Raw genomic sequence first — 25271 nt, forward strand, 5'->3', positions numbered from 1 at the left:
TCCCTGATGAACATAGATGCAAAAATCCTCAACAAAATATTAGCAAACCAAATTGACCAATACAATACTTTAAAAGGATCATACACCACAATCAAGTGGGGTTTATTCCAGAGATGCAAGGATAGTTCAGCATCTGCAAATCAATCAGTGTGATAACAAAATGAAGGATAAGGCATCATGTGATCATCTCAATAGATGCAGGAAAAGCATGTGACAAAATTTAATATCCATTTATGATTAAACTTGCAACAAAGTGATTATAGAGGGAACATACTTCAACATAATAAAGACCATATATGACATGCCAACAGCTAACATCATACTCAGTGGTGAAAAGCTGAAAAGCTTTTCCTCTAAGATCAGGAAGAAGACAAAGATGCCCACTCTTGCCACTTTTATTCAACATGTACACACTACTGTATATAAAATAGATAACTAATAAGAACCTACTGTATATCACAGGGAACTCTATTCAATATTCTGTAATGACCTACATGGGAAAAGAATCTAAAAAATAGTGGATATATGTATATGTATAACTCATTCACTCTGCTGAACAGCAGAAACTAACATAACATTTTAAATCAACTATACCCCAATAAAAATTAACTTTAAAAAAAAATAGTATTAGAAGTCCCAGCCACAGCAGTCAGACAAGAAAAAGAAATAAAAGGCATCTAAATTCAAAAGGAAGGAGTAAAACTGTCACTTTTGCCAATGACATGATATTATAAACAGAAAACTCTGAGGACACAACCAAAAAACTATTAGAATAAACAAATTCAGTAAAGTTGCAGGATACAAAAGTCAATATACAGAAATCTATTGTGTTTCTATACACTAATAGCAAACTATCAAAAAGGAAATTGAGAAAACAATTCCATTACAATTGCACCAAAAAGAATAAAATAAATACCTAGGAATAAATTTAACCAAGGAGGGGAAAGAAAACTGAAAACTATAAGACATTCATGAAAGAAATTGAAGAAGACACAAATAAATGGAAATATATTCCATGCTTATGGATTGGAAGAATTAGTATTGTTACAATGTCCATACTACCCAAAGCAATCTACAGACTTAGAACAATTCCTATCAATACTCAATGGCATTTTTCACAGAACTAGAACAAACAATTCTAAAATTTGTGTGGAACCACAAAAGACTCCAAATAACCAAAGCATTCTTGAGAAAGACAAAGTGTGAGGGACCACACTCCCAATTTAAAACTATACTACAAACCAATAGTAATCAAAACAGTATAGTACTGGCACAAAAGCAGACACATAGATCAATGGAACAGAATAGAGAGCCCAGAAATAATCCCATGCATATATGATCAATTAATTTACAACAAAGGTGCCAAGAATATACAATAGGGAATGGATAGTCTCTTCAATAAATGGTGCTGGGAAAAGTGCACAGCAACAAGCCAAAGGATATCTTACACCATACACACAATTGTATCAACTCAAAATAGATTAAAAACTTGTACGTAAGATCTGAAACCATAAAACCCTGAGTAGAAAACATAGGCAGGTAAAAATAACTGTCATATAATACAGCAGTTCCACTTCTGGGTATTTATTCAAAGAAAATGAAAACACTAACACAAAATATAAAGCACACCTGTGTTCATTGCTACAAAAACAAAACCCAAGTTTATAGATACAGAGAACAGATTATACAGGTTGGTGGTGGGGTGTTGGGGGCAGGGATGGGGAATTGGTCGAGGGAGTCACAAAGTACAAACTTCCAGTTATTAAGTAAATCATGGAGATGTAATGTACAGCATGGCAACTATGGTTAATAATACTGTACTGCATATTTGAAAGTTGCCAAGAAAGTAGATCTTAAAAGTTCTCATCAGAAGAAAAAGAATTCTGTGACAGATGTTAACTAGACTTATTGTGATGATCATTTTGCAATATATATCAATATCAAGTCCAAAAACTTAAAAATAAATTTATGAATGCATAAATACATACAAACATACATACATGCACACATATATACATAAATAACATATGTCCAGGTCCCTGAGACCACCTCCATGTTTGATAATTTACTAGGATGACTCACAGAACCCATCGTATAGTTGACTCCATAGTTATGATTTATTAGAGTAAAAGCATACAAAACAAAATCAGCAAAAGGCAAAGGTGAATGGAGGAAAGAACAAAGGAAACCAGTTAGTTGTAAGTTTTCAAGTGTCCTCATCCAGTGGGCCCACACAGTTGTGCTTAAGTTCTCCAGAAAAAAGTTGTAATGACCCATGTGAAATGATGTCTACTTTGGAATCTCGTTAGGCTGACACTTAGTGTCCTGGATTTTTATTGGGAGCTGGTTGAATAGGCGCCCTGTGCCTAGCAGGGTGAATCAAAATTCTAGACTTTCCAAAAGGAAAGCAGTTGTAAATAACTGTTTTTATTGACTTTCTGATTAATGACTTTTCCCTACAATTGTTACCTACTTGGCTTAAATGGCATACTCCCCACTATCACCAAAAAGAAAAATGTCACAGACTATTTGTACTGCTATCTAAATATTTAAGATTCTTAGTTAATAAAGCAGTTATTTCCTTAAGTGTTAAAATTAGTGCCTATTCTTTTCCCACTGCCCTATTCCTACTTCAGATGGTTCTATTCTTCTGGATGTTATGAGTCAGCTGGAACACCAGGACTAAGTCATTTCAAGATTATTCATGTTGTTTGATGTCTTCATTGATATAAAAGTTAGGAACCACTTATAACTTTTAGTTCTGGCATTTCTTCAGTGAACACTCTTCATGGAGGTCTAATACATAAAAAGATGCATTTAGTACTGCTCTGATTGACAGCAATAGGCGAGATTTTGAATCAGAGCCAAGAATCCAATGCCCCGTCATTTTCCTATACCCACCATACTTTTCCACAATTCTTCCTTCGAATGGCTTTGAAAGCTATTGCTTTAGCTCATGAAGAGCTAACTTCAAGGAAAGTTGACTTTTGTTCATTTTTTATTTTTTAAATCTTATATACCTAAATTGACCTTCATCGTTTGACAGTGTATTAATATTTCATTTCAATCTCATAGTATTTAATAACAATAACAACACTATTTTTGATTTGTAAACCACATTATGCTTTGCATAGTTCTGAAAACAATCTCCTATTGAAAGTAGTGGCTGTCCAGTTGTACCCCACATTATAGAGGAGAAACCTCAGGTAGTACCTTATCCAAGGTCATATAGAAGCAAGTGAAGACTTGCTGAGACTACAGCCTGGTGCTTGTAATTCCCATCCAACATTCTTTCCAATCTATACTTAATGTATTAAGAATATTTGAGGTATTTGATTGAAATATTCTAAAGGAAAATATGTACAGGGAACCATTTTAATCATCTGCTATTACTTTGGATGTTGCATAGAACCATAATAATGTATTTAAAATTTAGTATTTATCTTTCTTTTCTTGTCACCTTCTGTATGCAGAGTATTGAATGCTTTACTTCCAGCCCTAAGAAAACAGTATTGTGCATTAAAAGAATCTGGCCTGTTAAATGCTACTTTTGAGTCTGACTTCAAAGAAATTGAACATTTGGTAGAGAGGAAGAAAGTGGTGGTTTGGGCTGACCAAACTACTGAACATGCAAAGCAAAATGATCTACCAGGGGTTTCTATTCTTATGAACTTTCCACAACTTGGACCAGTTCAGTCTTCTCCTTGTTGTAAGTACAGATTTTATTTCATTAAGTAAATAAACATTATTTCTAAGAAGTAGCCTCTGTTATAATATCAATCAACAGAACAGTCAGTTTTTTAGTAGGTTTGCTATTTTGTGAAGATGGGAGAATTAACTTCAGAATCATTTCAATTAACCAGTATCTTTCAAAGGTATAAGAGTAAGTATGCTTGATGTTCTAAATAATTCTAGCAGTAAAGTTATTTTATTTTACCTTTTTTTGATAAGATAATTTTACTTCCACCCTTCTTTAAAATTTAACCTCTGTTAAAGACTGAAGATTATAATTAAGAATATTATATTCTGTAATACATAACAATCTTCTATGTTCTTAAGATCAGCTAACAGTGTAGAATTTACTGTTTTTCTGTTGGCAGATCACTTGATGTCTCTGCTCTCATAAAAGTGTGCATGGGACATTTTAATTGAAAAACTAACATATAATCTTGGTTTTAAAATATTCAGATTCTATAGCAGTAGAGTGCCCTCTTCAACTTTTCCCAGAACCTCAATCTTCTGTGCTATCTTAGAGATGAATGCCTATTAACAGTTTGGTTATCATTACAGTGTGTGTATAATATTTGTATTAGATAATTAACTCATTAGCTTTTTGTTACATTTCCCATGAATGCTAACATATTGTATATATATTAAACTACAACTGTTTTTATTTGTTTAGTTTATTTGAACAGTTTTAGGGTGCATACATAAAGAATCTAGCATGTTTTTTAATAGTGGTGAGAATTGATGTACCATCATTTACTTAACCATTGTTCTATTGGTGAACAGTGCATGTCAGAGAGCATGCCCATATACAGTAGTTATATGCAGTTTCACTTTCCACCATTTCAGTTACTTGCAGTAAGCTGAGGTCCAAAAATGTTAAATGGAAAATTTCAGAAATAAAAACTTTATAAATTTTAAATTGCACACTGTTCTGAGTATCATGATAAAATCTCATGCTGCCCTACTCTGTCCTTCCCAGGATGTGAATCATCTCTTTGTCCATCATATTCTTCCCATTTGTCATTTAGTAGCCATCTTGGCTATCAGATCGACTGTCACAGTGTTGCAGTGCTTGTATTTAAGTAACCATTGTTTTACTTAATAATGGCCCCAAAGTGCAAGAGTAGTGATGCTAGCAATTTGGGTTTGCCATAGAGAAGCCATAAAGAGCTTCCTTTTAAGTGAAAAGGTGAAAATTCTAGACCTAATAAGGAAAGAAAAATAAATCACGTGCTGTGGTTGCTAAAATTTATGAGAAGAGCGAATACTCTATCCATGAAGTCATGAAGAAGGAGGAAGAAATCATGTTAGTTTTGCTCTTGAACCTCAAATTGCAAAAGTTATGGCCACAATGCATGGTAAGTGCTTAGTTCAGATGGAAAAGGCATTAAATTTGTACAGAAGATATTTTGAGAGAGTGAGCCCACAGTTACAAACTTTTATTACAGTATATTGTTAGAATTGTTCTATTTTATTATTAATTGTTGTTGTTAATCTCTTACTGTGCCTAATTTATAAATTGCACTTTACCTTAGGTAGATATGTATAGGGAAAAAAAAAAAACAGTAAATATATGGTTCAGTGCTATCTGCAGTTTCAGGTATCCACTGGTAGTCTTGGTATGTTTTCCCCCTTGGATAAGGGGAGACTACTGTATTCCCATGTCTGCATGTGTACTAGTTGCCTAGGAACTAATTTGCTGGGTCAGAGAACAAATAATTTTTTTTTTAATTAAAATGATCTGTCAAACTCTCCAAAAGTTTTCTTATACAAATGTTTATGAGATTTTACATTTGTTTATGTCTCATCTTTACCTTAACCCAAAGTAATAACAGCAACACTAAATTAATGTATATTCTTTTTAAATTTGCAACTCTTATTTTTAGTGATGTTAATTCTTTGAAGTTTGTGGAGACTTCTTTAAAGCCCAGCATAGAGTTGGTGTAAATGTTTCAATTATGCTTTTAAAGAATATATTAAGTCAGGTCAAATTGGTTGTGTTCTTCAAATCTTGTTCTTACTGACTTATTTTTTAATTCATGTTCTATCAAATACTGAGGTGAACTATTAAAAACTTCATCTTTTACTGTGGATTTTTCCATTTATATCAGGCTTCTATTGCAACGCTAAAAAATTAATACAAACATATCAACTTAAAATAACACTGATTTATTATCTCAGAGTTCTGTAGATTGGAAGTCCAGCAGGCTCAGTTGGTTACTCTGCCTCGAGTATCACAGGCTGTAATCAAGGTGTCAGCTAGTTGGGTCTCCTATCTGGAGTTTCTGGGGGAGAATGTGCTTCGAAGCTCATGCCGGTTGTTTGCAGAATTCAATTCTGTGTGGCTGTAAGGCTGATGTCCCTGTTTTCTTGTTGGCTATTGGTCAGGCAGCTCGAATTCAGAGCAAGTCCAAACTTGCTAAAGTACCTGGCATTGTGCAGGCACTCAGTTTTTAGAGGTCACCCCTATTCCCTAGCATGTGGTCCTCTTCATCACTTCATCTCCTAGCCAACAAAGGCAGGTCAAGTCATTCTCATGCTTCAGATCTCTCTTACCTTCCCTTCTGCCTCATCTCTTCTGCCTACAGTTAGAGAAAGTTTTTGCTTTTAAGCACTCATATGATTAGATTGAGCCCATCAGGTAATCTAAAATAATCTCCCTATCTTAAATTTCATAACCTCAATTACTTCTGAAGATGTATGTGTCTTACTTATTTTCTTGAAGACTGTTTAGCTGGGTACAGAATTCCAGTTTGGTGTTCTATTTTAGCACTTTAAAGATATCATTTCATTATCTCCTGGTTTTTGTTGTTGCTTTTGTAGCCAGCTTTCATTCTAAGTGTTGCTCCTTTGAATATAATCTGACTTCTGGCTTCCTAAAATGTTTTCTCTTTGTCTTTGGAGTCTTAGTAGTTTTGCTATATTGTGCCTAAATGTAATTTTATTTCTACCTCTCTTACTTGGGTTCACAGGACTCTCTGAATTTGTGTCTGCATTATTTTTCAGCAGTTTCGTAAAGTTCTTAACCATTATATCTTCAAATATTGCTTCTGCCACTTTTATTCTCTTCTCTACTTCTGAGACTCCAATTATATTACATGGTACCTTCTTATTGTCTTAGCTATGACTTTTACTCTTCTGCTTTTCATTGTTTTTTCTCTTCCTGGAAATTTCTTTTCACATATTCTGTAGTTTCTCTTTTCAGCTGTGTCAAATGGTTCTTAAATCCATCAAGTTCCCTATCTCAGTTATATTTCAATTCCAGAATTTCCATTTGATTCTTTTTTTATAGTTTCCATTTCTTTGCAGAAATTCTCACTGAATACGGTGGGTGAAGTCTGTGCCTGAGAATTCCCAAGCCTAGAACCCACTGCGTCTGTTTCTGTTCTCTTTCTGCTGGATTTCTTTCATGTGCATTTCCTTGAATGCATGCTAATTTTTGTGCATCCCACATGTATTTGCAGAATCGTTTGTAGAAATCCTTTGAGGCTTCTGATAACAATGTCTTCCTCAGAGAGGATTAATATTTGCTTATTCCAGGCTCCTTTTGGCATTAGCAGTATAAAATCATTTCAGTCCAGTTTTAGAGACTGAGATAATTTGAAACTGAACTTCAGCTTCTGCGAGGGCCTGCCTACTCCTAGTTTACCCTGTGGAGTTTAACTGTGCCCCAACTCAAATTGGGGAGGGTTTAGGAAGAACTCCCTTTAGTAGGCACTAAATTCCGGTTCCTGCATCCCAGTCCTACAAAGCTCTCAACAATGTTACTAAGCTGTTCTGCCACCTCCAGCATCAGCAAATAACCTTGAGGGGAAAATAGCTGTAAATGCAGAGATTACTTTCCTGAGCCTTCAACTTCCTCCTGATACCTGCCTATAATTCTTCACAATCTTGTTAGCTCTCCTGTGCCTTCAAGCCTGTGTTTTTTATATTTTGTCCAGATTTTTTACTTGCCTTCAGTAGAGAGGTTGCTCTGAATTACCTAGGTCTCTTATTATTAGGTTTCCTATACTGTATCTTTACATTAAGATGACAGGCAAGTTGGGGTTATATGTATATTCTTTTTCTCTTAATAAAGCATTATCTTCATCAGAAGTGACCTCGTTGAGATCATTAGAAGGAAAACTTAAGATTTTTTTCAGATTCTCTCATACCTTTGGGGCCTTGATTCTTTATTTATAGTGCATTCAAGATGTTGGAGAGGAAATAGAGTTTTAACACCAAGATTAAGAAATACTGACCACCTGCTATGTGATGATCATTATCCCTTATTTAAAAATCTGTATTTCACTTACAGTGTAATTGCGTAGACTATACTTGTCAACAGTAAAACAAAACATTTATTTGGTTCTGAATTCTTTTTCGCAACATATTCAAAAGGAAAGACTATTGAGGTTATGTTACCTTTTATAATCATGAACTTTCTTCTGAAAATGTATCAGAAGGCGGGTTTTGTTTTTATTATGTTTTGTTCTTACTTTATTATTTTAATATTCAAGTGATTTTATAGATTAACTATTTGCTTAGTATGTCTTGTTCATTCCATGAATTATGTATGTTATATTCATTATGAAGAGAGAGTCAAAGATGAATAACAGGGAAGGGGTATAAAGTGAGTACATTTATAAATGTTTATTTTTCTTAGTCTTAGAATATTGAAGTAGTTCATTTTAAAAAGTAAATAGTGAAATTTACTCTTGAATTTCTAAAGACATGAAGCAATAGCCAAATAGCATATATTGCTAAAATTTATCAATAAATAGTCTTAACAAATTTTAGAAGTAAAATTCAACTAAAGCAAAACATGAGTCAAATGTGTCTCATTCATCTTAAGCTTATACATGTGCGACTGACTTTTTTTCCTATACTCCTGTAATGTCAAGTGGTTTTGTTGTTAAATTTCAAAATTACTAAATGCTGTGGGGTTTGAATATTTTATTTCTGGTGCTTTAAAAAGTATTTACTAGGGCTTCTCTGGTGGTGCAGTGGTTGAGAGTCCGCCTGCCGATGCAGGGGACATGGGTTCGTGCCCCAGTCCAGGAAGATCCCACATGCCGCGCGGAGTGGCTGGGCCCGTGAGCCGTGGCCGCTGAGCCTGCGCGTCCGGAGCCTGTGCCCTGCAACGGGAGAGGCCACAGCAATGAGAGGCCCGTGTACCGCAAAAAAAAAAAAAAAAAAAAAAAAGTATTTACTAGATCAGCTACATTCTTTGTATTTAAAACACACACACTGTGTTTTTAAAAATCTGATGAGATTAACTATAATTGATATAATCTGTACTCTGTTGTTAGGAATTTAGGTTAATAAATTTTCATTATTGTAAATAATATTGTAGTGAGCAAATATATACATTTATCCTGGTGCTCATGCCTGGTTACCCCTATGATAAACTCCTAGAAGTGGAATTTCTGGCTCAAGAAATCTACACTTCTTTAAAAGTTTCTAATATATATTGCTAAGTAACTTCTCCCTCTCCTATATGGTTGTACCAATTTTAACTCCCATGAACAGTGTAAGAAAATGAGCTCCTTGATTCTCCAAGTGGGGAGGTTGTTAGTAAAGGGGCTGGAATGGTGAACCCGAGCACCAGGAGATGAATACATGAGGTGCGTTTTAGAAACCTTTCCCGATCACACGGTGTACCATCCTCTGGGTTTCCCATGCATGTTTTAGCTGTAGGAAGATTCCCCTGAACCTGGAGATTGGGAACCCATGGAATGGGTACCATGCAGTATTACTTTAAAGGGTCTGCATTTGCTCACCCAACCTCACCAATCCTCTCAGCCCCAAGAGTGTCCAGACTTATGTCTCATCCAGGTGTGGGTCTAGATGTGGTCAATCCAGGTTGCATCACAGCCCCTGAACGAATTTTGTAAGAATTTCTCTCTCTTTCACTGTCTTTGTTTTTCGGGGTTTTTTTGTTTGTTTGTTTGTTTTTTGTAATTTATTTTTATTATGGGGTTTAGCTGATTTTCAATGCTGTGTTTATGCCACTTTACACCCAGTTGATTCACTTACAGAGAGGTATCAATAAATACTTTTTAAGATTAAAAAAGAAAGAAAAGAAAATTAGCTCCTTTTAGCTTCACCAGCTGTTGCTGTTAAAATATTTTTAATTTTTAGAAAATCATTTTCAAACACACATAGAAATACAAAGAAAACTATAATGAGCCTCATGTTCTGTACCTATCACCTAACTTTAAGAATTATCTCATGGCTAGTCTTGAGAACCCCATCTGCTTTCCTCCACCCCATCTATATCTACACTGGATTATTTTGAAGGAAAACTCAGGCAACATATCATTTCTTCCATTTATCTTAGTGTCTCTAAAAGAAAACACAGTGCTCTTTTCATAACTAATGCCATCAGTGTTCAAATTTCCTCCATTGTCCCGTAAATGATTTCTTTTTATAGCTTTTTTATATCAGTATCCAGACAAGGCCCATACTTTGTCATTGGTTGGGATGTATCTATTAAATCCTTTTAAATCTGGGGTTCTCTCTCCCTCTTTTGTCTTTGCTAATTACTTATTGATTCTTTGCCACTTTAATAGTCATAAATATTATCTTCTTTCCATTTTTTCTTTGTTTACTAGTATACTTGAGTGTATTTTTTTCCATCTATTTAAGGATATATTTTCTGTGAATGACCTAGCCAATCATTTGAACATTATTTTTCACATAGTCATGTATAGCAAAAATTGTTACTTATTTACAAGAGCTTAAGATATGGATGTTTATTCATTCATTCAGTAATATTTATTGAACTTTTACTGTGTGCCAGGCACTTATCTGATGGTAAGGATACCTCAAAGTACAAAGGCAGATCATGTAGAACCTTGTAGGTCATTATAAGGATATAGGCTTTTACTCTGAACTAAACGGAACTATGGCATGATCTAAGCAGAGAAGTAACATATCTTAGTCATGTTTTTATAAGATCCCTCTGGTTTCTGTGTTGAGAATAGATTGTCATATGGCAAGGGCTGAAACTTAAGACACCACTGCAATAACCCAAGTAAAAGATGGTGGTAGATCGACCAGGTTGGTAGCAGTGGAGTTGGTGAGAAGTGGTCAGATTCTAATATATTTTGAAGGTAGAGCCAGCAGGATTTCCTGACAAATTGGATTTGGGGTGTGAGAGAAAGAAAGGGCAAAATTGACTAAGATTTCTGAACTCCGCAACTGAAAGAATCCAGTCACCTTAAAAGAGATGGTGGAGCAGGTTTATAGGGTAGAGGTGACAGAAGATTAGGAGTTCAGTTTGGAGCATTTTAAATTTGTCTAAGATACATCCAAGTGGAGATATCATGTAAGCAGTTGGATATAAGAATCTGGAGTTTAGAAGTCTGAACTGAAAGATAAATTTGAGAATTGTTAACATTTAGATGATATTTAAAGCCATAGGACTAGATGAGATCATCAAAGGATATTAACTCTTTCCTGTAAGATACATGTTGCAAGTATATTCTTCAAGTTTATCATTTACTGTTAACTTTGTTTGAGATGTCCTTTTTAATACTGAAATTTTAAACTTTTATCTAATAAAATAGCTTCATTTGTTTTTTTTCCCCCCCTGCCTTTGGAATTATTCCTCAAAAGGCCTTTTCACCTATAAGTTTTTTTAATTTTTGCTTCCATTTACTCCAGGTTTATTTTGACGTACGTTAACAGGCAAGACTCTAACTTAATTTTTTTCCAAAGAGCTAGTCATTCTTGTATAATATATTGACAGTCTGTCCTTATGGCACCATTAATTTACATACAGTAGTCATAGGTAATTCTGTTTATTGGATTTTTATCTTATTATTTTGCCTATTTGTCTATCCTAGAGCTAGTAACTATTATTTTAAAAACTAATAGTTTATAGTATTTTTTGACATATAGCAGTGCTGGTCCCCCTTTTTTATTCTTTGTTTTTAAAGTGTCCCTGACTAAGAAATGTCTGTCAGAATCATTTTTTTCTGATTCCAAGGAAGTAAAATCTTTTAAAAATTTTGTAAATTAATTTTGTCTTCACATTTTCCTACTGTCAAATCTTCTCACTCTAGAATAGTTTGCCTCTCCATATGCATACCCTCTTGTATGTTCCTCAGCAAAATTTTAGAATTTTCTTCATATATGTCTTATATATTTGTTAATTAAAGATATCCTTAGTTTTTATATTTTTGTTATATAGACTAATTTTATTTTTCTTATATTAATAAGCCTATATTACTTCTTATTCAAGAAGAAATTAACTTTTTTAATTTTGTTAATTTTAATACTTTACCAATGTCAGTACTTAATTTTGGGATAGATATTTATTTGACTTAAAATCTTTGCTTCCAAACTACATGTCTGTTGACTTGGAGTAAAACATGCACCTATTTTGGGTCTGGAAAACAGAGAAAGCACTCACTGAGTGCCATGCAGGGTGGGGATGCCGGCAGCAGGGTTTAATTATGGAACTGATAAAATTTCTGACATTAAATGAAAAGTCAAGATTTCCTCATTACCCATCTGGAAACTCACATTTAGTAATATTTCTGTCTCTAACCTTTCCTTTTCTTAAATTTTGCACCCCATGTCAGTGATTTTATCTTAGAGTACAATAAAAGATACTAGTAGAACCAGTTTCTTATAGTACAGATATTCTGATTGAATACAGGGTTCTTATGGAAGTTTGTTTCCCCTGTAATTACTTGAATACAAAGATGTTTCATTTTATAAAAAAGATCTCTATACTAATTCCTCGTATAATAAATATGAAGCAGCAAAATGCTTACAAACTGAATCTTTCATATATCTTCCCATTTGGCAACAAAATTTAATCAGTGCCAATAGACAATGAAAGTCTTTTTTGAAGCCCTAAATACATTTCGTTTGGCCCTTAGTCTCCTTGTACACAAGGCATTGTTCAGTTATTCACCTGTAACTGCAAATATTACTGTAAATTAAAAGGTTCTTTGCATTGTCGTTTTCTTTTTTCCCATCTTACATAAGCATGAATACTAGGAAAATGAGACTGAGAGGAAAACATGGTATCTGCTATTTCCCACGGAGACAGGTTTCAAAAGGTTATGGTTGATTTATTACTCAGAATGCTGGATTAATTTAAAGGACTGTAACAGTTCTTAAAATGTATTCTCTCTTTGTGATATTTGTAAATAGCTGATATTATCTCTGTAGGCATTAATTACTACAATAACCACGATAGTGTCTTATGAATACATTATAAAATGTTTATTATTTTGGTTAATTCACTAGTACCTTAAGGTTATTTATCTTTTAAATAGTTAAAATTCATTCACCTGTACATTTGCATCTGCAAATTCCGTGAGTCACAAGGCTGTTAAAAAGAATCCAGATTTATGATTAGTACAGTAATTGTATCAATCACTTGTAGCCTAGAAGTGTTTATTGAAATGCATATATTAATATTTGATTTCACTTTAGAACTTTGCCAACTAATTTTAACTTAGCATAGTTTCCCAAAATACTTGCTCACGTACTTATTAACATGAGAGCTAGCAAAAGAAAAATCCTTGCCATCATTTTGTACCAAACCTCAATTAGATCTAATCCCATTCATCAGTGTCTCCCTGTCATGAACCCTACTTTGCAGCCTGTGACTCATGTTTGCTAAATACTGCATTCTGCTTTTTACACTAACGTACAGCTCTGTAAATCTTTTAACATTTGCAGTCTTAAGCTTTTGATAAATTAGTTCCCCTGGGTAAAATCATTCAGGACACATGATATGGCACATCAAAAATGACCCCAGAAGGCCTGCCCATTGTTTAAGAGGGGGATTTTTAACTCATTAGTGATAAATTATCTAGTCTCTCTATTTAGAGGAACCATCTGTGGAACATTTCAAAAAGCTGAAAAATAAATATAGACCCCTCCTACCTAAGAAACCACATGAAATTGCCAGTTAGTACTTGTGTTTTAGAGATTTATTTAAACAGAGAATAGAGTGATGATTCTTAATTCAGTTTATTTTAAAACATTTTGAGAAGATTTGATGTAAGAAATGAATAATTATAGTGATATCTAGGACAGTTTCCATTTCTCACCTCTCCCCCTCTACAATCTACTCTTCACCCTAAAATGATCTTCCTAGCAAAGTTCAGACCCCTTACTTAGAAGAACCTTTAAAGGCTTTCCCAGCTCCATGCAGACTCACTTCCCTATGGCACTCAGTGTCCCAACCTCCTCTTAAACATGCCTTCATTTTCTTGCCTCTACAGTTTCCAGGCTTCTCCTTCGATCTTGAGTGCTACTTTCTCTCCATCCCACATCCTAGCACATTAAGATCCTTATCCTCATTGACAGTCCAATTTAGATACTGCCTTCTTTGTGAAACCTTCCCATTAATGAGTCCTCCCCACTTTGCCTGCACACACTCTTTTACATTTCCATTATATTTTTTATTCCATTGTTATAACAATTATCATATCTTACCTTCCCTCTCCCCAGCAAACTATAACTTCATTGACAGTCAAAAACAGTTTTTTCATCATTTTTAGGTTTATTGCCCCTTTCACTAATGTTTTAACCTCATTTTGCTTTTTTTCACAGAACCCCTTGTTATACACACATTTTCCTATCAAATATGAATTTAAGTAATTTTTGTTACCTGCATATTGTATTTACCTAATCCCCTATTAATGAACGTTCAGTTGTTTTCCCTTTCTTGCTGTTGTAAGCAACACTCCACTGGACATCTGTGTGTGTGTGTGCATATTTTGTGACTTGTTTAATTATTTCCTTAGGCTAAGACCCCCAAAAGTAGAATAGTTAGGTCAAAGGGTCTGTACATTTTTAAAGCATTTGATATGCATTGTCAGGTTATTCTCCAGAACTATCATAAGTGTACAGTCCACCCCGATAAAGGGGGGGTAGAAGGTGAATATTTTTTTAATGTGCTTTTGTCCATTTGTATTTCATTCTGAGTTACCTGTTTATCTCCTTTGTCTTATTTTTCTATTATCTTTCATTTTCCTTATTTACTTTGTTTGATAGATAGATGACCACATATGTATATATATAGATATACATATATATACAGACAAGAGCTTTAAACACTTTGCCATATATGATACATATTTTTCTTTTACTTATGGTGGTTGTTAATTTCTACGTAACCCAACTTTAAATTATAAAGGTATTTATCTATTTAATTCACATTTATGTTTTCTTTCTTCTAGTAGTAGTAGGTAGATGACATCTCAGTTTTGAGGGGTTGAAATGGTATAGTGCCTTCTATTCATATTTTTGGGTCTGTGAAGAAAATTTTGTATTTTTAAGTCTTCATTATAATCATATTTATATATGTTATTACTTTGTATTGCTTGGTTTCTTTACCTGACTTGCCCCTGGTAAATCAATAAGAGACTTTAGTTATGCCAACAACAAATATGATTGATATATGAGCATATCACTTTTCTTGCTGTGAGCAACAAATTATAAAGTAGGAAAGTTTAAGTGAACATTAAGATCATATAGTGCTAAATTCTGGTTCTGTGTTTGAGATGAACCCCACTGTGATTTTCCTGGTGGCCTATAATTAATCAAGAATTAGTATGACCATTTTAAAGTGGAAATTCAGTAAAAACTATATACATTGCTAAACTATATGATTTTTATGATGTAAGAATATTATAAAGTAAGGGTTTCTATTACTTGGGCCTTTCTTTTTTTGCTACTATGAAACATGTGTAAGTTTTAACTTCCTTTTCCTCTGTAATGGGCATTGGTTTAAAATTATTTAGATGTGACTTGTTGTTAATAATGCATTGATTTAAGGGCATTTCTAATAATAATTAAAAGAATTCATTTAAAAGTAAAAATATACTGACATTTCCTAAAACTGCTTTTAGGAAAACAGACAAAACAAGCCTGTTTTTTCTGTTTTCTATTAAAATGCATGTTGGATGATGTGTAACAAATTCTAAACAGTATACTTACTGCTGTTTATTGATTCATCTATGTTTAGGTATTATCAGCTCATTCTAAGAGATGAAGATTTAGCTCGTTTACACCACCACTTTCTTTCTTTTTCCTACTAATGTACTAGCATATTATATAATATATAATTATCTTAAATTATATAATATCCTTGTGTATTAGTAGGATCATATAAGAAGTGGCCTATATTAATATATGTAACATTTAATCCTATGGCCTCGTTAAGGAAATTTTTTAAAATAAGCAAAAAAATAAATATTGTAAAAAAAATCTTTTAAAAGTAAAAATATACTGACATTTCTTAAAACTACTTTTAGAAAGACAGACATGAAACAACTCTTTCCTGCTTTCTACTGGAAATATTTTAGAGTCCTAAATCAAATCTGTGGGATAAGCTTCTTGGAGAAATGAAATATTTGAAAGATTGAAATAATGAAGCAAACTAGATTATGCTCACAAGTGGACTTAAATAACTTAAAGAACAATGCAGCCAGTAAATACATTTTTACATGTTTCTCTTCAGGTGTAGGCAATTTCTCAAATGTCTTTTTCATATATTTCTTTATGAGACTCTCCTGTATTTCACTAACAAAGTCAAAATATCTAATTTATTGCTTTTATTGCACCGCCATTAGTTGATCATATTCCTTAAAATTTCAGAAGTTTGGGGGAATGATGGCAAATGGCAGGTTAATATCTAAACTGTGTTTACTTCTTCATTAACCACTTAACCAGTCATCAAATATTTGTTCATAATTTCTTTTAACCACTTAGCAAATATAATTTAGTGATCAGACAAATTAATTCTAATTTTATTACTATTTTTACTGTTTTTGTTTTGATATTAAGTTGTGGCTTATATTAATAGCATATTTTATTCTATAAAATGCTACACAGACTACACAAATGTTAACGTTCTTATGTTGTAATCTAGGTAACATTGTGTTAGAATTTGGAATACTACTGATGAAAATTGTATTTTTTCACTATCCACAATTTTAGCACTTGCATTTAGAGTTAATTTTGAAAGTGGTTTTAATACTTAAAAGACTTTGAAAGGCTTGTAAACCTTGGCAGTCTCAACAAATGTTTTTTTCTGACTTCCTTTTTAAGTCTCTTTATGGACTTACAGTAAACAAACTTTTTGAAGCGGGAATCTCTAGCCATAATGTAGGAACAGATAAATAGAACACTAAACCACTTTATCCTGAAATGCACATTTTCAGCTGTATATATGATGCCTTAAAGCACCATATAAATATTTTAAGATATTTCTTAAACTATTAATGGTTAAGTATTACAAAGACTAGGATTGGATTCATTAAGCAAAATTTACCCTAGGGTTTAGAAGAGAGACTTTTCTATATCTCTCATTAGCTCTGATCTGTCTCTGATCACTTTTCAAATCCTGGTCTAAATTGTAGGACATAGTCATTTTGAAAAGTTATATTATTTAATCATATAACTTTCATTGCCTACCCTCTTCCCTAAACCTCTTCCCTAAAGGAGTTGATGAATAAATCTCTAGCATTGTTTATGCATTTTTTGCTTAAAAGACTTCATAACTATAAAAACAACAATAGGGTGCATTATATTGTTATTTTATTAATATGTGCCTTCAACTATTTGAGGTGTTAAAAAGCCCTAAGAGATCGTCTTGAATTTCAAGATAACTATGTTAGACCTTTATAAGTAAAGCAATACCAAAGTTATTTTTCAATGAACATTTTCTCTCCAGGAAGTTCCCAAACTGTTCTTTAGAATTATATGTATTCTAGTTAATTTGAAAACAGTAATAGAAAATGTCTTGATCCTTAAAGTGGTATCCTCTCTGTTTTTTGTTTTTGTTTTCTTTTTTATCCTCTCTGTTTAATCATCTGAATATCTCAACAGACCTGTGAAGAAATTAAAGTATATCTTACCTTCGTATGGAATCTAAATGTAAAGATAAAGATAGGTATAAGAAATATCATTAAAGCTAGAGGTCTTTAGGACACTTAAAATATCTGAAAGCAAACTGATTAAATCCATGTCCTCATACAAAATATATCTTTCATTTCTTAGAATTTTTGCTATCTAAGCTTTATTTTTATTTCTACTATTTATTATGTGCTATAAACTTTAAAGCATAACAGAATTACACATGCTAACGTTCAGATTTCACAAGTGGTTTACCTCTTCCCTGAAGAAGAGGAATTTTCCTTCATTCCTGGGACTCATGACTTTAAATCCATTCTGCTCATTCTCACCATATTGAATGATTTATTTTTGCTGATTGATTCACATTTTTATTGGCCCTCTTTAAATTACTAGGTAGATAACTGTTCTGCCTTTCTTTTTGTTGCATGCTAGGGAAAACATAAGTAGGAGAGTGAGATGATAAGCCAGTGGAGAATGGGGCTAAATAAAAGATCTTTCCCACCTTCCCTAGGCCTAGAATGTTCATTTTGCCCTTCTATTAGATTGCCAATTCCATTTCATGTTATCTGCTTGCATGTTTCAGTTTAGACTCGTAGCTTTGGCTAGTTTGACCCCACTCAGAGACCACAGATTTGGGGTAAAGCTATCCCAGGACAAGCAAGAGATGTGATTTTGGACTGCTCTTTCCTTTTATAGCCCCAAAGTTTAACCATTTTTCTTTTCATTAAAAGCTTCTGCATGTGTGTGCGTGTGTGTGTGAGTGTCTGTCTCTCCCCTCTCCCCCTGCCCCCTCCTTTTTTCCCCCTCTTCACTTCCACCTCCTTTTAAAATTCAGTTTATATTTTTATAAAAGTAATACCTGCACATAATTTAGAAAGCTAACAAGTACTATAATATTTGTGTAGGTATTCCTTGCCCTATTGCTGCCCACTCCCAATTCTTATTCACCTTTTAGCTATTTCTTTTGATTTTTCCTCCTAATTTCTAAATTTAAAATTTATACTGCTAATTCTTATTTGTTTATATTTTTCCAATTTTAGATGTTATCTACTTACTTTTATTTCATTTTATTTTAAAGGATTTAACTCCTTTACAATGTGTATACATTTCCTCCTGTCCCCCTTTTTGCCAAAAGAGTTTTTCACCTTTTTAAAAATAAATCTCTAGAGTGTTATCAAGTAAATATCGTTCTCTGTTGAGCTACGAAGTGTATAAATTCTCTTTCTTGTACAGCTTTATGGTTTCTGTATGTAGAATTTGTTTTTTTTCCCATCCTCTTTCTTGTTTTCTCCTTTATTCTACGGAAGTTCATCCTCCAATAAATTCTGGAGAATGGGTGCATAGGAAGTAAAATTTTTTTAGACCTTGGATGTACAGCAATATTTTTATTTTCTGATTGACTAGGTATGGAATTCTAAGTTGGAAATAATTTTTCTAAGAACTGTGAAGACATTGCTCCATTGATTTCTAGATTTCAGTGTTGCCATTAACTGTCATGCCATTTTTATTCTTCATACTTTGTGTGGGACTTTTTCTCCCAGGAAGATTTTGGGATCCTTGGTATTCTGAAATGTCACAATGCTATACCTTGGTGTTAGTCTTTTTTAAGTTCATTATGCTAAACAGTTTGTGGGCCTTTTGCACTGGAAACCTTTATCCTTTCACTCTGAGAAATTTTCACATATGTATTCAAGCACTTCCACGTGCTTACATACATAAACCTCCATAATATGTTTCTGCCCTTCTTTCTGTTCTGTCTTTGGAACACTTATCATTCTGATGTTGGATCTTCTGGATTGATCCTCTAATTCTATTATCTGTTTTCTAGTATTTACCTCTTTTGGTTTGTTTGTTCTTCTTTCTAGGAGGTGTCTTCCACTTTATCTTAGAACCTTTACTTTTATTTTGTTTTCCTCTCATTTTAAATTTCTAAGAACTCTTTCTTAAAATTCAGTGTTTCTTCTTATAGCACTTTGGTTTTGCTTCATGAATGTAATAATGTCTCATTTCTCAGAAGATATTAATTATGGTTATCCTAATATACTCATTTATTTCCTCTCACTTTTTTTTCCTGTGTGTAGTCATATGTCTTGATTATCATGTTGAAAGACATACTCTCAAATATCTGGTGACCCTGGTTGTGTTCTGTGTACATAGTTCGGTCTTTCAGCTAATGAGCCATATTTCCTTCTGCTCTGTTTTCTGTGACTTTTTCACCCCCTTTTCGCTCATGGGGTCTGTATGTACATGCTTTGATTTGGTTTTGATGGGGTTTTTGTTTGTTTTTTTTTCAAAATTGGGATCATGCTGTATTTAAATTTCTTTACTGCTTCATTTCATGGGATATTTTCCCAAATCATCAGATAATCTGTAAAATATGTCTTTAAATAACCGTGTAATTATGTATATCCCATGTTTTATTTAGCCATTATCCTAATTGATTAAATTCTCCCTGTGGTAGGAGCTTGGTGTAGGTAAAACGTGGCTTCTGGATTATCAGAAGGCCTGAGTTTGTGTGCCAGTTCTGCCTCTCCTTTATACTGTATTATCCTTTTACTGGTCCAGTGAGTTTCCTCTGTGCTTATTAGTAGTATGGTTTTGCCCTTAACTTCCTGATAATCAAGTAGATAGTAAGGTCCAGAGATATGGGGGAAGTGCATTCCTTTTCATGGATCTCACAGCCCAGGGAGTGTAGAAAAGAAACCAGAGCCTCAGGTAGCCTCAGGTAGAAACTTTGCCTCTTTGCCACCAGTGCTGGGAGCAAGGCCCACATGGTTGGGCACTTTCTGTTCAGTGTTCCTTTCTACGGTGAGACAGCTAGACCAGGACTGAATCTTAGGGCCTCTTAGTGCTACTGCTAGCGTTCACATATTGTCATTTCACTGTATCTCATAGTGTTGTCTCACCCTTTCTCCTCCTACCCTATCTACTCCCTCATCCCTGTTCCTCATTTAAGGAACTTCAGTGACATTCTTCCAGTGCCTTTTACTTCACTCCCAAGGATAGCATTGAAGGATGAAGTGGGGAAATTATAAGTTATTCTCTCTATGCCTTCCTTTTTTCCAGTTCTAGCTACACAGTATTTCTCATAAGGTCCTCTACTGTCCTGGTGTGCAGATAATACTCTTCTCTTATTACTAACATTAGAGCAAGTTTTCTCCTATTTCTATTATATGGTCATTTTAAAGGGAATCTGGAAGGGGAGCTACATACCTCTACTCAGATTACCACCTTGGTTAAAACTGGTTTTCTTTTACAAAGTTAACCTTCATATCTCTTCTTGTACTAAGGGTGTTTCTAAGGCGAGACATTTAAGGCGGAGCCAACCAAGGACTGGATCTTCTAGTGAGCAATTTAAGTATTCAGTGCCTTTCTATCTTGTGCCCCTACCAAAAAGAAAAGGTTCTAATATCATGTATATCATATATTACTTGATTAATGCATTCACTACAAGACCACATTTTGCATTTTCAAGGCTTCGCTAAACATGGATTTAAAATGCATTGGCTCCTTTTAAAGTAATTGAATGTTCAAGATAATTAACAAGATATTGGGAGTGAAGCAGTCAGCGCTTGTGTCTGAAATCGCAGTATGTCTATGTCTGGAAGTGAAGATAAATGTTTCAGTTGTTTGAGGGTGTTTAGAGATGAGAAAGTAGAGTGCCTGACCTAAAAGTAGATGCCCTTTCCCATCACTCTATTAACTTACATCTTCCCCTCACATTGCTTTTCGTACAACTTCCTAGGAGCCAAAATCCATTTTCAATAAATTTTCTTCTTTCTGCCACCCTTGTTCTAGAACCATTTCCTACTTAGCCTCACTCTCCTTCCTTCCTTTTCCCTACCCCAGCATGATAATAACACCCATCATCTCTAACTAAGAAATCATATCCTCAAACCCCAAAGAGACCAGAGAGGGAAGGAGGCAGGTTCTAAGACACCTGAATTCACTTGGATCAGAGCTCCTCAAGGGGACAGGACTTCAAGCCTGATGAGTGGAGGCTGGGAGCAGGTAATGTCAGTAAGAAGAGAATGCCAAATTTGAGGGATGATATTTAGGACCTTTTGAACTTCTCTGTAATTGTGCATGTCAAATGGTTCATGGTTTTATGGAATGTTGTCAATTTCTGTAAAATGGTATAAAATTAATATATACTACTCCTTTGTGTGAACTCCTTATCTTTGTTCCTGATTGTCAGATACCTCATCACACCTATGTATGTTATTACATACATTCTGGATTTACTTTATATAATTTTTATCTGATTATTTGATTACCACACCCTTCCCACATCTATCACTACTACTACCACTCGAGTCCAAGCTCTTGTTATTTCTTGCCTGAGCTATAGCAATAGTCTTGTTACTGTTCTTGTTCCTTGTTTCCTCTCTTACCCATTCATATTTTCTCCACACAGTAAGCAAAGCAATCTTTTTTAAAAATGTAAATCAGATCACATCATAACCATGCTTAGAATCCTCCACAGATATCCCTTTGCACTTGGAAAAAATCCAAGCCCTTATCCATATATCCTAACACAGGCTGGCCTCTTTCAATATCTCTAGCTTCTCTTTTCTTCTCTCCCTCTAACTCACTACACTTCAGTCACACTAGCCTTCTCTCGTTTCCTTGAGCTCAACAAATTTATTGTTGCCACTGGGTCTTGCGCTTCCTGTTTCCTCTGCCTCTTTCCCCAGATCTTTGTAGACCTGCCTCCTTCATAGCCATTCAAGTCTCAGATCACATATCCCATTCTTAGAATCACCTTCCCTGGCCATCATAAACCACACCCCTCCTATCTCCCATCACCCTCTACTCCACTTTTCTGTCTTACTGTCTTTACAGCTCATATATCATTATTAACGTATTAAGATAATTTATTTTTCTGCCTTCTCCCCTCAGAAATGTAAATTCTTAACTGTTCTGTTTTCTGCTATATTCTCAATACCTAGAAAAGGTCTGGAACATGGCAGTGCTTAATACTAGATGAATGAACAAACAGTGAATCTTTTTATGCACATGCAGTCCTCTTAGGTTGTTTTTCTTGTTCCATAGCTGACTACAGCCTTTTTTTTCATTAATCAAATAAACGTTGATACTGTATTGAAAATAATAGTAGTAACTTCTTTTAAAGGTCTCGACGTTATGGTTATTGTTATTATTTGGACATGAATTTCAACAAGTCATATTCACATAACCATGGATCATAACCATTTCAGAGCAATAGAAATGCAGTACACCTACACTGTGCTGGAGAATTAAAGTTCCAAGACATGGTCTAGAAATAACAAAATTTTTCGGAACATAGGATATGGGCTACCTTCTATCCTTAGTATATGATGTAGTAGGCTGGTTCTTTAGATGGAGAGACCCTGGAGAGAAGACTTGCTGTCCTCCCAAGCAGCTGCCAATCTTTTCCATCCCACTTTATAAGAGCCTACCTTATAACGATGCATTTTTAATGTCCTGTCACCTCCTGTGTGGCACCTCTATTGCTGAGGTATTTCATTGACTACCATTACCTATTAGAGTCCCTTGTTCTGAAAGTCCTTAACTACATGATTCCTTTCCTCGTTTTATGGGCCCTTTTTAAAGGAATTATAATCTTCCTCCAGGTTCCTTCTTTGTCATTTCCACTCTGTAGGCCAAAGAATTACAGAATCTTGTTAGATAGTATTTTCCCAGGCTGAATCAAGGGAAACTACAGACTCTCCAAGCCTGCTTTTCTGGAAAGTTACTGCACATCCTCTAATGGAAAAGTACAGCAGATCTCTTTTATAGACATAGACCTAGCATATCCAGTGGTGGTTGTAGCCTCTAATCCAGCACCCTCCAGTTTGCCATACCCACTTCAAGTATTCTTGCCTAACTAAAGGGGAATGACTATTTATTATATAGCTGTATTTATATATTCTGAATATCGTATTCAAAATGAAATCTCATGTTGTTTATCGTGCTCTTTTAGTCTTCAGGAATAAATGGAATCATTATCCCCTTACAGTTACAGTGAATTGACTGTCTAATTTTTATTTAAGCCTTTAAATCTTATTTTGCTCTGATTATCTTCTGAACCTTTCTTAGCAACTAGTCAGCCTAAGTAGTCCTGAATTGACCATGTATTTTCTGCTCTCTTTTTATTTTATCTGTACTTAATAACTGAGAGGATAGAAAGAAAAGAACCCCCTGGATTTGTATTTTGTACATGCTGTGTGTCTGTAGCATATCTCCTTTCAGGTCCAGTAAAACAGTGGTATGTGAGTCCATTATCGGCCGCATCTTCATGTTTCTCCTTCAAGTTATCATATCCTATCAGGAGAGAAGAATTATAGCTAAAGATAATGTCATTGTAAGATTACTATTGCTTTCACTGCAAACTGTTACTTAGTCTGATCATACCAAAATTTGATATTGGATGTATGTTTAGATTATCCCAAAGAACTGGTAGATTTTTTTTTTTGGTGTGTTATGGAAGACACCCCCCCACTTTTCATGCTGTTTATAAGCAATGGAGAAAACATGGTCCACCATCATGGGAATTTGCCCACTGCCACTCCAGAGATTATCCCTCTGTAGATATGCACAAGAAAAATAGTTACTCTGGATAATCCTTATCCCTTGAGGTTTCATGGTCCATTGTGTTCTAAATTTTAGAATGTTGTTACGACGCCTGCATGTTCAAATAACACTTATATGTGCTTGCTTTCACAATACCTTGGGTTTATATTGCAGTTTATCATCAGCCTTGATAAACTGGATATCTGATAAACTGAAAGTGAAATATATTCAAACAATATATTGTTTGAAATATATTCTTTTGGTGATAATGATGTGCTGGGTATTGATGGAATACTGGAAAGTAAATTACAGCTTACCCTGTGAACGTCACAATGCTAACAGTTTAAGCCTATATTTCTAGAGCCTTTCCTTGAGCTCTAAGTATTTTATAGATATTATCTAATCCTAGAAAATCCCTGTACATAGAAAGATAGTATCCCCTTTTTTCTAGGGGGTATTAATGCCCACACTGCTTAAGTGAGTTGCCCAAGGTCACTCAGTGAGTTGTTGGTGAAGCCAGAAATAGAATCCAAGTCTCCTGACTCCCAATTCAGTTTTCTATCCTCGATATAGTTTTCTATCCTCTACATACCCCTGCTCCCTCTTCTGGGAAAAGAAGTTAATCTTCCAGCTATTAATAGCCACCAAATTGGTGGTAGCAGCACAGTGGAGAAAAGTTACTGTCTTTACACTGCAGCATTAGTATAAAAATATCTGGTAATGGAAAATTTGACAAATGTCATGTTAAAGGGAGTGGAAAATTATTTTAAGATCTGGATCTCATTTATCTAGTTCTCAGAAAAGTAAAATTCCTTAGTAGAACAGGGATCATATTTTTCTTCCTGTTTTTAAATTGTATTTCCTAGAGGGTAATTGTCAACCTAGCCACAGCAGAGTCTACTGTCAACTAATGTAATAAGAATAATGCATGTACTGTTGCTGATTGTTATAAGTGTATTTTCTAACTTGGTTGAAAGTTTGAATTGCTTTATTGAAATACACAGCACTTATTTTATTCAGCTTTCAGTGTTACTTAAGTTATTATTATATTGTAAAGCAAATATAACATCAATTGGGAATTTTACTGCCTGATTTGAAAACATGGTGAGAAA

General features: G+C 34.2%; 1 protein-coding gene across 3 annotated transcripts in view; it reads left to right on the forward strand.

The window, feature by feature from the left end:
• The window catches only part of KIF18A (kinesin family member 18A), a 79990-nt gene that overhangs the window by 43259 nt on the left and 11460 nt on the right, over positions 1-25271 (forward strand). For 2 of the 3 annotated variants that reach the window (XM_067749548.1, XM_067749547.1), the window contains one exon: positions 3474-3709. In XM_067749548.1, coding sequence (XP_067605649.1) covers positions 3474-3709 — 236 coding nt within the window. The remainder of the gene's footprint in view (positions 1-3473; positions 3710-25271) is intronic. The other variant, XM_067749549.1, reaches the window with a different exon arrangement.

The sequence above is a fragment of the Pseudorca crassidens genome, chromosome 9, assembly GCF_039906515.1.
Source record: "Pseudorca crassidens isolate mPseCra1 chromosome 9, mPseCra1.hap1, whole genome shotgun sequence".
In the NCBI taxonomy this organism is placed as follows: domain Eukaryota; kingdom Metazoa; phylum Chordata; class Mammalia; order Artiodactyla; family Delphinidae; genus Pseudorca; species Pseudorca crassidens.